General features: G+C 53.7%; 3 protein-coding genes across 3 annotated transcripts; 1 reads left to right on the top strand and 2 right to left on the bottom strand.

Annotated features, from left to right (window-relative positions):
* Positions 1-1,236: 1,236 nt before the first annotated feature.
* SMAC4_03673 (uncharacterized protein) lies at positions 1,237-8,197 on the bottom strand. The gene is made up of 3 exons (XM_024655443.2): positions 4,548-8,197; positions 2,039-4,166; positions 1,237-1,927 (listed from the first exon to the last, which is right to left on the bottom strand). Exons 1-3 carry the CDS (start codon positions 7,591-7,593, stop codon positions 1,807-1,809), a joined length of 5,295 nt encoding a protein of 1,764 aa, XP_024511330.1. The 5' UTR covers positions 7,594-8,197; the 3' UTR covers positions 1,237-1,806.
* A 1,130-nt stretch (positions 8,198-9,327) lies between these two features.
* Positions 9,328-12,374, bottom strand: SMAC4_03672 (uncharacterized protein). The gene is made up of 3 exons (XM_003351318.2): positions 11,614-12,374; positions 10,298-11,551; positions 9,328-10,241 (listed from the first exon to the last, which is right to left on the bottom strand). The coding sequence occupies exons 1-3, from the start codon at positions 11,995-11,997 to the stop codon at positions 9,555-9,557; spliced, it is 2,325 nt and encodes a 774-aa protein (XP_003351366.1). The 5' UTR covers positions 11,998-12,374; the 3' UTR covers positions 9,328-9,554.
* A 265-nt stretch (positions 12,375-12,639) lies between these two features.
* On the top strand, positions 12,640-14,654 carry SMAC4_03671 (uncharacterized protein; the record flags this gene model as incomplete). Its single annotated transcript, XM_003351317.2, has 3 exons — positions 12,640-13,220; positions 13,285-13,485; positions 13,556-14,654. Exons 1-3 carry the CDS (start codon positions 12,814-12,816, stop codon positions 14,652-14,654), a joined length of 1,707 nt encoding a protein of 568 aa, XP_003351365.1. The 5' UTR covers positions 12,640-12,813.
* Positions 14,655-14,854: the final 200 nt, after the last annotated feature.

Here is a 14,854-nt window from a genome sequence, read left to right as displayed (position 1 = left end):
CATGTGCCATTTGCCAAGTCAATGCGTTGTATGATTGGCCTAGATTGAAGTGCAATGGTGGGTAAAGTCCCTGGCGCGGCTTGGCCTTGTCTCGATTCCGCAGGCCGCAGTCGGCAGTCTGGAACGCTGCTTGATCTTCCGAGGAGACAAGGGACGCAGGGACAGCTACTTGGGGGTTGTAGTGCGGCTTGGGACTTTTCCTCAACCACCTCTTCATTAAAGAGAGGGAAAAAAATTATAGGACAGCGAAATGTTTATAAGATAATCTATATTAGTATTAAAATATTAAGAAAGTTATTAGTACAATACTCACTACCACTTAGCGTATGATGAATTTTAATAGTTATGTAACTAAAGATGTAATTCTAAATGTAAGAGTTTTACAAGGTATACACTCAGGTAGGCTTTGGTGAAAGTTGTAATATTCGACAAAGAGGAAAAGAGATGTCTGTGCCAGTATAGCATGGAGCTTGCAGCTAACCACACAAGAGAGGTGCGGATATTGGAGGTGCCAGAAACGCCAAGGTCAGAAGTGTGGTTCGTGCGGCGCACCCCAAGAGTGCATCCAACCGGAGGGCAGGCCTGGCTTATATAGGGTTCAAGCCAGGCAGACACTCTGGGCGCCAGCCCCATGACACTAAAACCTTTAAGAGCGATTTAGTTATTATTATATCTACCACCCTTATTTTTCTTGGAATTTTGAAAAAAATTTCTACAAAAAAATAGTTAGCATTCTCGAATAGTTTAGTTTGTCCTATGAACATTTCGCTGTCCCATAATTTTTTTTCCTCCTCTTTTATGAAGAGGTGGTTGAGGAAAAGTCCCAAGCCGCACTACAACCCCCAAGTATAGGAGACAATGACGGTGTGGAATGTTTGGATATCAACTACCGAGTCTCTGTGTTTGTAATTCTGTAGAGTTCGACTCCAGCAGTCCGGATATCAATCTCGAAAGATCAGAATAAATCAAGGTTTAAACGATCCAAGAGAAGGAGGAAGAAAAGGTTCACGGGAATAAGAAGAGCCGCAACACTACCTACTGTCCAAGGTACCTTCATCTTTACATCAAGTTATCAAGCTGTCAACCAATCACTCTGTCGAGTCCATCGAGTCCATTCAGAATGCTACTTTGCACATGCGTCTCGAGTACCGAAAACAGCAACAACGGATCTTTGGTGCCGAGCCCCTCCACCATCATGGTCCCAAGCTCTGACCTTTGATATTCATCCCATCCGAACATCTCATCTCCTCTCTAGAATTAAGATAAAACAACATCAGACGAAAGGCACGGGTGTCAATCGGATGAGGTACCAATTAACTCTTGATTTTCTCGCAGTCTCTTGATGTCCATGTGAGGTAGAGCCCAGCTCGACCAGTTCGTAAATTACAACCGCACTTGACACGACGCACACACAGAATGGTACAGACAGACGAAGACAGACAACTAAAGCGCCCGAGAAGTTCCACTGATTTGCCTCCCGAACCGAGAACCATAAAGAGCTCCCAAGAGTCCCCTCTGTCCCTCCCTGAATACCTAAAAGCCTGACCGTGACCGTAGCCGTCCCATTACCCCCTTTTCCTCGACCTTTTGATGATGTCCACTCATTACTACTAACTTTATAACTCTGCTGCTCTGAACCTTCCCGTTCTTCCTCCTGCGCTCTCCTCTCAGCGCGGTAGCTATGCATACTTCTCCTTTCTGGCTCCTGCTCTTGATTTGATCGTAGTGCATGTGGTGAACACAAGTAAGGACTTAAGTGTTTGCCTGTGTGTAGATATCGATATGATGATGGCGATAGCGTGTGAATTAATAAGTCCCCCTAATCTTAGCATACAGCTCCGTATCCATGAAGCTGTAGTTAGGATCCAGTTCGCAAAACGGGTGTTGCGAGAGAAGAACGTCGGCGGTTGGGCGATCAGTTGGGTCGCTGTTTTGTTTCACATTATTAGCCCACTTCGTTCACGATCATCATCATCACCTCCTTCATCCCCCGCATCGACTCCTCAACTCTCATCCACCAAGGAATGAAAGCACTTACACAGTAAAACAATCCAACATAAAAGCAATCGCAATCGGCGTGATCTCCTCCCTGATATCATCCGGAATAGGCGGCGTCTCTCCATTCGCAATCTTGTAAATGGCTCCAATCGCCTCATCCTTGCTCCACGGCCTTCGTCCCGCAAACATCTCCAGCACCACGCAGCCCAAGGACCAAATATCTACTTTGGCTGAGTACCCCTCACCTTGGGAGCGGATAACCTCGGGCGCCATCCAGAAGACGGACCCCTGCATCGAGTTGGTCTTGTCGTTACCGTAGATGTTGTCCGTCTTCTTGGAGATGCCGAAGTCGGAGATCTTGCATGTGCCGTCTAGGTCCAGCAGGATGTTGTCGGCTTTTAGGTCGCGATGTAAGATGCCTTCGCGGTGGAGGTAGGCTAACCCGGAAAGGGTCTGTCGCGTGAGCGAGGCGACGACGGGTTCTTCGAACTTGCCATGCTTGCGCAGGCAGGAGCCGATCGAGCCACCGGAGATGTACTCGAGGAAAATGGAGATAGAGGTCTCCTTGCGCTCGCAGCCGAGGTACTGCACGATGTTGACGTGATCGAGGTGCTGCATCGTGTCGATCTCCTGGTCGAGCGCGGCGACGAGCTCTTGCATCTTCTTCTTGTCGCCCTGGGCAGCTTTGGGGTTGACTTCAACTTCCTTCACGGCCAGGAACTCACCGGTTGTGGCGTTCATACCCAGATATACGCGGCCAAAGGTGCCCTTGCCGATTAGCTGACCCTTGAACCAGCGGAAGGTTGTTTGTCTCTTCGGTAGCGTGTTGATGTTGTCTTGCGTGGGCAAGGTCTCTTGGGGAATGGTGGATAGAATGGACCCTCGCCTGGGCTCGATTTGCACAATGTTGGCGTTGAACATCTTTGTGCTCTTGCGGCGCATGAGGTTGGTCGTCGCGTTGGGCACCGCCGGCGCCGCCACGTTCATCTGCAGCGACGTTTGCGTGTAGCGCTTGTGAGCTTCGTGCGCACCGCGGGCCACCTCACGAATGGACTTCATGCGACCGAGACCCCTAGACCGGCGCACACTGCCAGATACCATCGATGACGGGCGTGACTCCAGCGCCTTGAGCGTAGACTCGTCCGATCCAAGTGTATCACTCTCGTTGAAAGTCGAGTGTGAAACCCTGGTAAGCGGCGGTAGCATAGCAGCGCTGTTACTGCTGCTGGCAGCTGCGCTGTTGCTCTGAGCCATCTGTTGCGCTATCTGCTGCGGCTGTGTCTGGAACTGGCTCTCGTCCACCTCGGCAATCGGTGACGGGGCCTCAACCTCCGTGTCATTGCCCTCCTCAAGCACAGGTTGGTCGACGTCCAAGTTGGGGAAAAAGTCCTCGAGGTTGTTGATAAGGGCGTCGGTCGGGGGACGGTTGGCCCAAACATCCTTCTCAATAAAGGACTTGCGCCTGCTAATCTTGCACTCCGTCTCTTCCTGTTCCCATCCCTTTGATCCCGACGGAACAGGCGCTGACTGTCGGTGACCGTGACCGTGACCGTGACCGTGACTCGATGACGATGGCACACTGGTATGTTCAGGTTCCTCGGTAAACGTGGCCATACTGGGGCTGGCCTGAGGTGTGGTGAACGCCACGGACAAGTTCTTCTTGGAGCGGTCGGTTGCCAGCTTCAAACTGGGACGCTTGTTGAGTCCATCCTCGCCCCTGTTTGAATCATCCTTCGTCTTCGACGTCTCTGCTGCCTTGGGTTTCGAGATCGGAACCGCAAAGAGGCCATCGTCCGAATCGTCCGAATCATCCTGGTCGTCTGCGTAGTCCTGATGATCTGAACCGGCATTCGTGGATTCATTCTCCGGAGGTGGGGTGAAGCGCACATCGTTATCGCTGAAGTCCACATCAGGACCATGGGATTTACGCTTAGACTCCTCGTGATGCGCCGGGGCATCTCGCTGTTGTTGCGGCGGCTGTGGCTGCTGTTGTCTCGACTGGTATTGTTGCTGCTGCTGTTGCTGCGCCTGCTGCTGCTGAAGATGTGGATGGTGCTGTTGTGATGATGACGGCCGGTAATTCTGCTGATATTGTTGCTGGCTAATATGAGACTCGCTAGGTCTCCTACGAGCATTGGGACTAACAGCTGAAGGCGACGGCGCGCGTACTGCTTGGTAACGCATTTTAGCATCTGTTCTAGTAGTTTCAAGGTAGTGGTTCTGATCGTGACGGGGATTTCGCTGATCTGAGCTCTGCTGCCGGCCAAGGACACGTTCACGGAAGCTGTCAGACATGTGAAGTCCGCCATCTCTTCCGTTGTGTGACCTTGCCGTCTGTGGTGACAGTGACTGTTGAGGAGTGCCACCCGGTGAATAATCTGGGACGAGGAAGGGCACATTTCTGGAGTTCCAGGTGGTTTGCCCGGGCGATCCAGGTACACCTCCCGACGGCCGCGGGCTACTGCCTCCACTGACACCGGCACTGGCACTGGCACCGGAGCTTGATCTTTTGCGCTGTCCAAAGTCGACCAAAGACATGGCTCCCTTACCTCTTTGCTGTTCGCTCATCTCACCACCATGCCCGACAGGCGCTGAGGCGACACGATTTGGTGATAATGCGCGAGCACCGCCGGCGACAGGATGGCCGATGCCACCCAGGTGGCCGCCCATGTTGATTAACAAGCTGCCAATTCCTCCTGATGGCGATGGTACTTCGGCGGTTCCTCTTATGGCGGCCGGCCTCCTCGTCTGCCTCTCGGACGTCGTGTTCTCGCGGATATCCGTCGATACCCGTCTCTGGTGATACCCATGATCTATCGCGTTGTGATGATGGTGATGCGTGGCATGTGCGGTGCTAGGTCGGAATCCCTGTCCAGTTTTCTTACTCAGTGAATTGACCTTGGTTAAAGTAGCCGATGGGTCCCCTGGTGGTGCAGGTGCCTTTCGTACCGGAAACAGGTGATCGGGCCTCTTGTCCTCGAACGGCGAGAGTCGGGGCTGGTCAAAGTCCACTTTCCTGCCGACGATGCCGACCGGGGTCGTCTCTCCAACCGGGCTCGACTCCTTGGTGGCGTGCTTTCTGGGGGGCTCCGAGGCCTTGTACTCGACTTGTTCCACCGCTGGCATCTTCTCGTCCCGGTCCTTGCTGGATATCGTATTCTGCCTCGACGTCGGCGGCGATGAACTAGAACGCTGCCTTTGTCCGTTTAGCCTGTTGAAAATTTCCTCGTCCATGGGAGGGGCGCCACGAGGGACATACGATGATGGTTGACCGCTTTGGGCTCCGTTACCTGGGTATGGCGAATTCATCAAGCCGCCCGGTCTTACAAACAGTTTTAGCGTACCGACTGCATCCGCCCGTAGTCTTTTGTTCGTGAGCAGTTTCATGTCGTCCAAGGGCTCCTCATGCTCAAACTTGCCCAGTTCAGTCACGTAAATTGCCGCGCCGTCACTGTCAGGTAGGCCCAGGTTGATGCACACTAGCTGTCTCAAGTCATGTGCGGAGTCGATATCAGTAACATCCAACATACGATAATTCCAGTGGTCCAGCGTAGCGAGGAGATAAACCCGGGTAGCGACCACGCTCTTCTTCCTACTATGGCCGCTGTGAAAGCCGAAGCTGTGATCGTGAGTCGAGATACTTGAACCGGGGCGCTGATCGAGGGAAGTTTCGCTGACATGACCGGCACGACTACCAAGCGAGTGAGCCTTGAAGCCGGTGGCTGGACTAGTGGGGGAATCCAGCTCGTCGGGCGATGTCCCATCTTCCTTTCTTTTGTTCCGCGACAAGAAGGACAAGAAGGACTTTGCGCCTTTGGCGCTATTTGGAGGTTCAGTCCCGGCACTCCTGTCTCCGGTACTCCTGTCTCCGGTATCAACGACACCCAAAGGCCGACCGCCATCTTGACCGTGCCGACGGTCCGGGTTGTTTGTGTTAAAGCTATTCTTAATCATATCGGCGAGGCTTCCGTTCTTAAACATGGCTGCGGCATCGGCAGGAACGCCAGACCCGTACTGTGCTGCGTTTGAAGATACTGAATCACTGCTGTTGCGCGAACGATGACCAAACCTGCTGCCACTTCGAGGTGACGATGGCAAGACTGTGTTGTTGCTGGCGCTAGAAGGAAAGAGGGCAGAGGATGGGTTAGGACTGCCACCGATCGGACTGTCCCCGGCCCTTTCTCTTCCAACGTTACGGAACGTGCCTGCGTTTAAGTCGCCGGATTCGCTCACGTTGCTGGTGCTCGGGCTGTGACGACGGGCGCTGTCTATATCCAGGTTCTTCATCAGGCTACGGTGGTTTGGCTCGGCTGAAGACATGGTACTCGTCAGCAGCGGCATCGTTGTTGAGCGCGATTGGGAGAATCTCCTGCCTGCAAAGCCCGGGCCCGGGGCCTTGGGACCGGACTGAACTTGCTCTTCCCGCTCCTGCACGAAGGGACGAGATTTGCTAAACTCCACGTTTGGAGAATCTGCAGAATCGGGACCTGCGCTAGGCGGGACACTTGCACTAACGGACTCTTTGCGAGCATGACCGCCTGCATTTCCTCCTGCTTGTTGCCCGCCTCCACTTGCCGGTGAAACTTTGGATGCGTCAACGGGCCGTCCCGTTACGATTCCCCTGATGAGTCGTCGCATCCGCTTGCCTTCCTCCCGCTCTTTCGTCTGATCCCAGCCCGTCTTGCTCATCTGGCACTCATGCGCCAGCTGCGGATATACCTGCTGATGCATCATACCAAAGTTCCCACGACCACCGTGACCACTTCCGAGCTCCAGAAACTGCGCGCCATGGAGGTTCAAAACCTTAAACGTGTTCAGCCAGTCCTGGGAGAAGCTGTTTCCCTGAAGCCACATCAGAACCCTTTCAAGCGGCCACTGGGCTGCCAGCTCGAGAGGGATTGCAGAAGAGCTGTTGGTGGTATTGCTGTTGGTCGATAAGCCCCTGTCGGCCGTTGGGGCAGCGTATAACCTATGCGCATCCTCTATGGGCATTCCTCCCAGGCGCTGTTGTTCGACCGCGGTCCAGCTCCCTGGGCCACCCATCTCTTCGGGCAGCCCCAATCCCGGAATGCCAACACCCTCACCATACGTATCGCCGGCCGAAGGAATATAGGTCGCGCTCATTTGCTCGCTCTGTGGAGGCGGAGGAGGTATCGTGATCGAGGTAGTAGGTGGACCCGGGGTGTTGGAAGCGGACGCAGCCGCAGCCGCCGCTGCAGCAGCCTGCGCATGCAACAAGGGATTGTAGGCCTGCAGCCCGCCATTTCCGCCAGGTGGGGGAGGAGGAAGGTTGAAGGCGGTTTGTCCATTATATGGGCGTCCCCAGGCGCCATGCCATGGTGCAGAGCCCAAGGCGCTCGGCGGGGGAATTGCGCTCGGGGGAAAACCTGGGTTTCCGGGAGGCGGGCCGGGAGGGGGCGGCAATAAGGAGCCGCCAACAGTTCCTGGTGCTGGCGGGTAGCGAGGAGGTGGAGGAGGAATGTTCATGACATTGTTGATGCCTGCGACTCCAGAACCGACTTGCGGGGGTGACATGGGCGGTGGCGGCGGGACCGCAAAGGGCCGCGGAGGGTCCCTCTGGCCATTTTGGTACATGGCCGGAGGCAACACCTAGGTACGGTGTTGAGCGATGTCGTCGGGAAAAGTAAGGCGTTAAGGCGATGGCCACGGACGGTATCGGTATGGCGGTATATGGCGGTAGAGATGTGTGATGGCCGGCAAGGGTCGCCGGCCACGGACTATCGGTTGATCGAGGTTCGCAGGGCGGGGAAGGCTGAGGCCGATCGGTTTTGCGCGAATCGTCTGATGTTTCTGGAAATATCTGCTTTGGAGGGGATGATAGTCTGAGCCGGTGCAGAAACAGACCACGAAGGACAGGAAAGCGAATGCCAAGGTAAGGGCTTTGTTGCTGGAATACCTAGAGTCTACCTGGACTGTGGTGACATATGGAGGATGTTGTCGTCGAAGATGGGAATAGAGACAAACGAGCGTATGTCTTCGACGACCAACACTGGTAGAAAAAAGAGGGTGTGGTGTTGTGGTTGTTGGGACCGGACTCGTCTAATTGGGACTCGTTCTACTATTGGGTGCGACACAGTCGAGATAACAAAGGTCGGGGTGATCGGGGTAATTGCTGCGACAGGAACGACAAACCGTCGGTTCGCGGCGATCGGTATGTGGTGACTGGTGTATGTACGGTACGGTAGGTATAGCTTGTATAGGTAGCGTCCCGAGGTACAGCCACTAGTGTGGACTGTGTGTGTGGGAGGTCAGACGTGAGGTAGCTTCAAGTGGGATATACTTGGACCTAGGTAGGGTCGGTCGACGACGGGTAGTGAAGAGAGGTAGAGGTAATTGTCTTGTGTTACTGTGACTGACAGGATGGCAACCACCTAATCGAGGATGAGAGTGGATTGTTCGGTTGGCTGAACTGACACGAATGACGGCACTGTCTGTCTTGAACTAAAGAGGACTGGAGAGGGTGTGTGGTTGTGCTGGTTGATGTGGTTGTGGATTGTGATACGACAACGTCAATGACCACGACCTTGCCCCTAGGTATCGTAGTTCCCGTCACGACACTCAGTAGTACCAAAGTGCAGTCCAGTGACGGGTGACTTTTTGTGGGTTGTTTGTTGGGTAGTTGGTGTTGGTGTTGGTAGATGTTGTTGGCAATAATACCTATCATGACCCGACGACAGCGACAGAAAGAGGAAAAAAAAAGATTGAATATGAAAATGAGAATGAAAATGGATATCGGATGACACTGTGCAGACCTTGGAAATTAGATGACCAACTGAAATGACCCCTTTCTCCCGCGGACATCCCAAGTCGCCCGCTCGCTCGGTATTACACGTTTCTCCTTCCCTTGCCCATGTCACCACATTGAATGATTCCCAATCTTTCCCGACCGGGCCAGACTCGCGCACTGAAGGTGAACGGGGCACACCAGTCCTTTGTCCGGGTGAAGTGTCGTTGGGTGTCTCCAGATCCTGTCTCCGAGAAAAGCAAGCTCAAAACGTGTCGCTCGGGTCGGGGTGTGTGTGTGCTGCGAGGGGGAAATTGTCCCGCACTTTCCCTGGCGAGAGAACTTGCCCGCCCATGAATGGTCGCAGCTCTTCAACGGGGGAAGGTGCCTCATCCACTGCCGCCAGCGCTGTTTCGGGCGGTAGGTACCTTGTAGCACTGACGTTGTTAGTGCACCCTGGCAGTTAGCCGCGCCCGCCCGCGCGTCTGGACCCGGCCCGGCTCCGTTCCTAAGCAATGGTTCCACCTCGGACTCCCGGGCTTTCCTGACAATCCGTTGGCTGTTTCAACCCTGGCGACCGAGAAACCGATAATGTGAAACATCATCCACATGTACCGATTGTCAAAAGATAATGATAATACATCCCGACGACTCCGTGCTAAGCTCAAAGATATATCTAGAGTTACGCTATACATTCAATGAAATCCCTGTCGTAATAACATGAAATTCAATGCTGTGGTGTACTCCTCGTGATCCAAACCGCTGCGTTACTCAACCACCGTTTGTCTCATTAATATCCTGATACCCTTCCTTACATCAAAACGCAAGCGTTCGCAAACCCTTTAGCCTGGTTAAAGACCTGGTCATAATACCCAGCCTCGGCCCCCTCGCCCGAAGCGCCATTGACCTGCTTGACCACACCCGTGACTCTCAGCGTCTGTTCCCCTTCTCCATGCCACCACCTCAGCTTCTGCAACGAAGTGGTCTCTTCCTCATCACTCCTAATCTCCCACTTGCCCGAGCTCACCTCCACCTGGCAGGCATCCTTGGGGAAGTGGTAGTCGGGCAAGAAGACCACTGTTGGAGTGTCCGGCTTGGCCGCCTCCGGAGCTTGGATAGTCATGTTGAACTGGCATGACCGCAGGTCGAACCCGTAATTCTTCACGGTACCGGCGGTGGCTATTGGTGCTGGGCGCACATATGCCTCGGCTGCGCGGTACCCTGGACTGTTGGTCAGTTCCGGCTGGCGTTGTGTGCTCTCCGACGAGATGGAGGGGTTGGTGAGCGTGCGCTTGATGTTAGCTGGGGTTACGCTGCTGTCGTCGTCCAGGAAGTCATCTTTAATGGTTGTTGCTGTCTCAACGTCAGAGCTCGAACTAGAGCTTGACCGGTTGGGACTAGGTGACTTCGGGACGGGTGAATGTGGAAGAAGCTTGTCATCCGGTGAGAAGATAGATAAATCTTCTCCGTTCCACTGGTCTCCCCTTTCATGATCGTTCTGCGGTCGCCGGTTAGCTGCAAATCTGCAAAGAATGCCCACATACTGATACATACCTTGGTCATATAGAGCCACAAAGTGTACCCCTCCAAGCCTGCCCCTTCTACGCCATAATGGTTGGCATCCATCGCTGCCGACTGGCTCGAGTAGTCACCCGTCTTATAAGCATTCTTGTCATCCATGTCGTAAGGAATGCCGAACTCGGTCATCACACATGGGTGATTCCCGATGTAGTCAAGACCTTCCTGTCTCATTGTGGCATGCTGGTTTTTGAAGCAATTCCGGATAGCCGTCTCCCCGATCTTGATGCCGAACGCAGGGTTCCAGTATTTACCGCGGAGAATCCCTATCACGTCGACATTCCACACTCGGTTCCATTTCTTCGTCATAAGCGTGATGCCGTCGTACCAATGTGGCGCGTACACTAGCAAGGGGTCATCGCCATCCGGAGTATTAATGATTTTGGGAGGCAGCTCCATAGTAGGCCCCTGAAGAAGGATGATGGCGTTGTGGTGGATTGCTCGGATCGTGTCTCGGTATTTGCGGAAAAAGTCCATGAAGTAGTGGTTGCTGAAATAAGAATAGTCGACATGCTCGCCAGTCTTGGGGTGCTTGCCGAAGTAGTCCTTTTCGAGCAGCGAGTCGGTAGCCGGATCCCATACACCGTGTTGAGCCCAAATACACTGGCCTAGCTTCCACCCGGGATCTCTCTTGTAGCCATAGCGAGACTCGTCGTAGTCTGCTGGTAGCCACGCCTGTTCACCGCTAGGATCAATAAGCGCCCTTCCAACCTTGTACGGGCCCATGCCGCCCATGTCCCAAGTATCGACCTCAACCGCTCGACCAGACCCCGTAAGTATGGTCTGCCAGATTGTAGGGCATGTCCCCTTCTTCAAGTTCTGTTCCTTGGGAATGACAGAGATATCCTCATAACCAATCATTCCCTTGTTGGGCTCGTTCAAGCTTTCCCAGCCAAAGACCACATCGTTTTCAATATCCCCAGCCTCGTGTATCCGCTGCGCAAGGTGGACGCAGGCCTTGAAGAAGTGATCCTGTAGGTAGTCCTGAATGTTGACGCCGTCAATGATGCATTTTGGCGCAAAGTCTCGCCCAGCGAAGAACAGTGTGAACATGGTTGCGGCAGCGAGCCTGTAATAGTTTGTCGACCAGATCATCTTGGGAAAGTTATGGGGTTCTGGGTAGACGTTATGAACAATGGCCGCCTCTGTCGCTGCAAAGCTTTGTGGGTTCAGACCAGCAGCGTATAGCGTCCACATGGGGGCGCCAGAGCCGCCCGAAAAACGAGACCACTGCGATGCGCAAAGTTAGCTTCTCTGAAGGTCAACAAAACACAAAAGAGAAAGTGACCTACGACATCCTGGTGAGGATCCATAAAGATGTAGAAGCCATAGCTCTTGGCTACGCGCAGAACGTCAATGGTGTGTTGTATCCATTCTTCGTCGTAGATGCCAGGGCCAGCAGCTTCGATAGCCTCCCACGTGAACACATAGCGGATGGTGTTGTATCCGAATCGTTTTAGACGCGAGAAATGGAGGTGGGCTTCTTCCTTGGGAAATGGTCGTCCAGTAAACTTAACATTGTCGCCGTCGAAGAAGTTCTCGCCGATATGAGAGGGCTGCTCGGGTTTGTTGGGATACTTAGCGTCGCCGGCGACGTTGATGCCTCGAAGCGTGATCTGTCTCCCGTGGACGTCACGAAAGAAGCCGTTCTCGATGGTGAGGCGGAAGCCGGTCATGTTGGTGGTTATGTGATTAGTGTCCCTGGTCGGCGATGTATCATCAATGTGGCACGAGGTATAAGACAGTTGGTATAAGAACTAGTATGCGAATTAACGGATTAGGTGATACGTAGGTAGGTAAAGAGGTCAGGGAAAAGTCAGAAAAGGTTGGGATGATCGGTCAGTGTTGGGTACTTCCCGCTTTCCCTTGTTGCTCCCATGGTTTGTCTGCTCGGCTCCATGTCAGCGGTCGACGTTGCTGGGCTGGTTGTTCCCGCCTGCCCCCAATGACGTCGAGGGTTTAGCGTTGATAACAGGGGACTGCGGATACGGGGAAGGAAGACAGGGGGGCCGAGGTCTCGCCAGCACAGCGATCCCCATCCCATACACCCCGCTCTAGGTTTCTTCAACAAGTCTCGCGATTTGTGAGGTTTTCATGAATCCCGGAACGTGTTATAGTAAAGTGGAAAAATATCTGCAGAAATGTATTAGGAGGAAACAATTGCAAACGCAGGCAATCCGTTCCATTACGTCTCCCAAGAGCAATGTGAGAAAATAGGGTTAGGGCTCAGTATACTAGAAGTGAATCAGTGGGCCTTGGCTGTTAACGTCAATCCCGCCCTGCATGCGCATGGTCCCAGTTCCACTGCAAGCGCTTTACGCGTGCCGCGGTTTTACAACGCGACGTTCACGATCATTTCGTGAATTGCCAAATCAACAACCAGAAACGAGGAGGCTACATTTACTTTCCAAGTCCACGGCACTTCACACTAGCTAAAGACACGACACTACTCGATCTGAGTAAAACCACTCTCATACTCAAACCCACACAAGATGCCTCATTCCGAATCACCACCAAAGTCCGAGGACTCGCCGATACCCATGGTCGACGCCGCTGCTGAGAGCACAACCGCCGCAGTCCCGGAAGTCCAACAACCAGCAGACGAGGATATTGACATGACGGATTCGAATGCCACAGCCCACACCTATGCTACAACTCAGACCCTCGGAGCAGAGTCAAAGGATGTTAGCCAAGCCGAGGCGCAACACGATCAAGAAACTCCAGTCTCAGATGCGGCCACGAGTGCGCCGAGTGCGCCGAGCGAGAACAAACCGACGACAGGAGTGAAGCTCGAAGAACTGTTCGATGAGATGGACTCCGACGAAGACGACGAGTTCCCAACTACCAAGGCAGCAAAGCGGGAGCCAGCAAGCTCACCCGATCTGCTCTCCTCGCAAAGGTAGCAGCACATCACAGACATGCTTCCAAACCCATTACAATAGAAGCTAACAAACTGTCTACAGTGACATGGAGATTGATCTCCACGAAGCCTCAGATCCCGAAGTTATGCGCACCTTCTACCAACGTCTCTTCCCATGGCGATATCTCTTCCAATGGCTCAACCACAGCCCAACACCCACCAACGACTTTGGCCATCGTGAATTCGCCTTCACTCTGCAGAACGACGCATACCTACGATACCAATCCTTTGCCACCTCGGATCTGTGAGTTTTCTTGTTTACATCTAGTTGGTTACCCTATGGCTACATCCGCTAACTCGGCCAACTCGAACAGACTCCGCAAAGATGTCCTCCGCCTCATGCCCTCTCGTTTCGAAATCGGCCCCGTCTACACCGCCAACCCGCGCGACCGCAAGACCCTGCGCAACTCGTCCGCCTTCCGGCCCTTATCCAAGGAACTCTGCTTCGATATCGATCTGACAGACTACGACGACATCCGCACGTGCTGCGACAAAGCCAACATCTGCCAAAGGTGCTGGCAGTTCATCACCATGGCCATCAAGGTAGTCGACACGGCGCTGCGCGAAGACTTTGGTTTCAAGCACATAATGTGGGTATACTCGGGCCGTCGCGGTGCGCACGCCTGGGTCTGCGACAAGAAAGCGCGCGCGCTCGACGATCAAAAACGTCGCGCCATCGCCGGTTACCTCGAAGTCATCCGCGGCGGCGCGCAGTCAGGCAAGAAAGTCAACCTGCGCAGGCCGCTGCACCCGCACTTGGTCCGCTCGCTCAATATTCTCAAGCAGCATTTCCAGGCGGACGTGCTCGAGGCGCAAGACCCGTGGCGTACCGAGGAGCAACAAGAGAAGCTTTTGGCTCTTCTCCCCTCTGACCAGAAACAACTCATCTCCGCCCTCCGCAACAAGTGGGCTTCGTCCCCCGACCGCCCCTCAATTCTAAAATGGGCCGACATCGACACGGTCGCCAAAACCTCCATGACGGCCAAGAATTTCGACACCAAGAACCTTTTGGATGCCAAGCAGGATATCGTGCTCGAGCACACGTACCCCCGATTGGATATCGAGGTCTCCAAGAAGCTGAACCATTTGTTGAAATCGCCGTTCGTCGTGCACCCTGGAACGGGCAGGGTGTGTGTGCCGATTGATGTCAAGAGAAACCTAGAGGGTTTTGATCCCCTGGGGGTGCCGACTGTGCAGAGTCTGATTAGGGAGATTGATGAGTGGAAGAAGCCGGAGCCTGCTCATGAAGGGGAGGGAGAGGAGAAGCATGTGGTGGATTGGGAGAAGACCAGTCTCAAGGGGTATATTGAGTTCTTTAGGAGCTTTGTGATTGGGTTGATGAAGGATGAGAGGGAGGTTAAGGTTAAGAGGGAGAGGGAAGAGGAGGGAGGTGGGGAGGGAATGGAGTTTTGAGGGTGAAGCAGAGGCGGAACTGGTTGAGGGTTATAAAAAGGTTGGGTTAAATGTCTGCATATTTTGTGATGTTTGGGTCATCGGCGTTGTACCATAGGTATTGGGTATGTAGGCCGAGGTCTAGCAGGTCTACGGCTGGCTTGAACATGGGGATACGATCTCCATTTTTGAAGACTGAAGGGTATTTTGGTTGTTGGCTC

This window comes from Sordaria macrospora, chromosome 6 (genome assembly GCF_033870435.1).
Source record: "Sordaria macrospora chromosome 6, complete sequence".
Taxonomy (NCBI): Eukaryota; Fungi; Ascomycota; class Sordariomycetes; order Sordariales; family Sordariaceae; genus Sordaria; species Sordaria macrospora.
The sequence above is the reverse complement of the archived record's forward strand: the minus strand, read 5'-3'. Positions and strand labels throughout refer to the sequence as shown.

Bases quoted from the DNA above. Each gene is read 5' to 3' on its own strand.
- SMAC4_03673 (XM_024655443.2), bottom strand. From the start codon at position 7,593: ATGTACCAAAATGGCCAGAGGGACCCTCCGCGGCCCTTTGCGGTCCCG. The intron at 4,167-4,547 runs GTAAGGGAGCCA...GTTACCAAGCAG, and splicing joins GATGAGCGAACAGCAAAGAG to TACGCGCGCCGTCGCCTTCA. The intron at 1,928-2,038 runs GTAAGTGCTTTC...GAAACAAAACAG, and splicing joins ATGTTGGATTGTTTTACTGT to CGACCCAACTGATCGCCCAA.
- SMAC4_03672 (XM_003351318.2), bottom strand. From the start codon at position 11,997: ATGACCGGCTTCCGCCTCACCATCGAGAACGGCTTCTTTCGTGACGTC. The intron at 11,552-11,613 runs GTAGGTCACTTT...TGCGCATCGCAG, and splicing joins TGGATCCTCACCAGGATGTC to TGGTCTCGTTTTTCGGGCGG. The intron at 10,242-10,297 runs GTATGTATCAGT...CGGCGACCGCAG, and splicing joins TGTGGCTCTATATGACCAAG to AACGATCATGAAAGGGGAGA.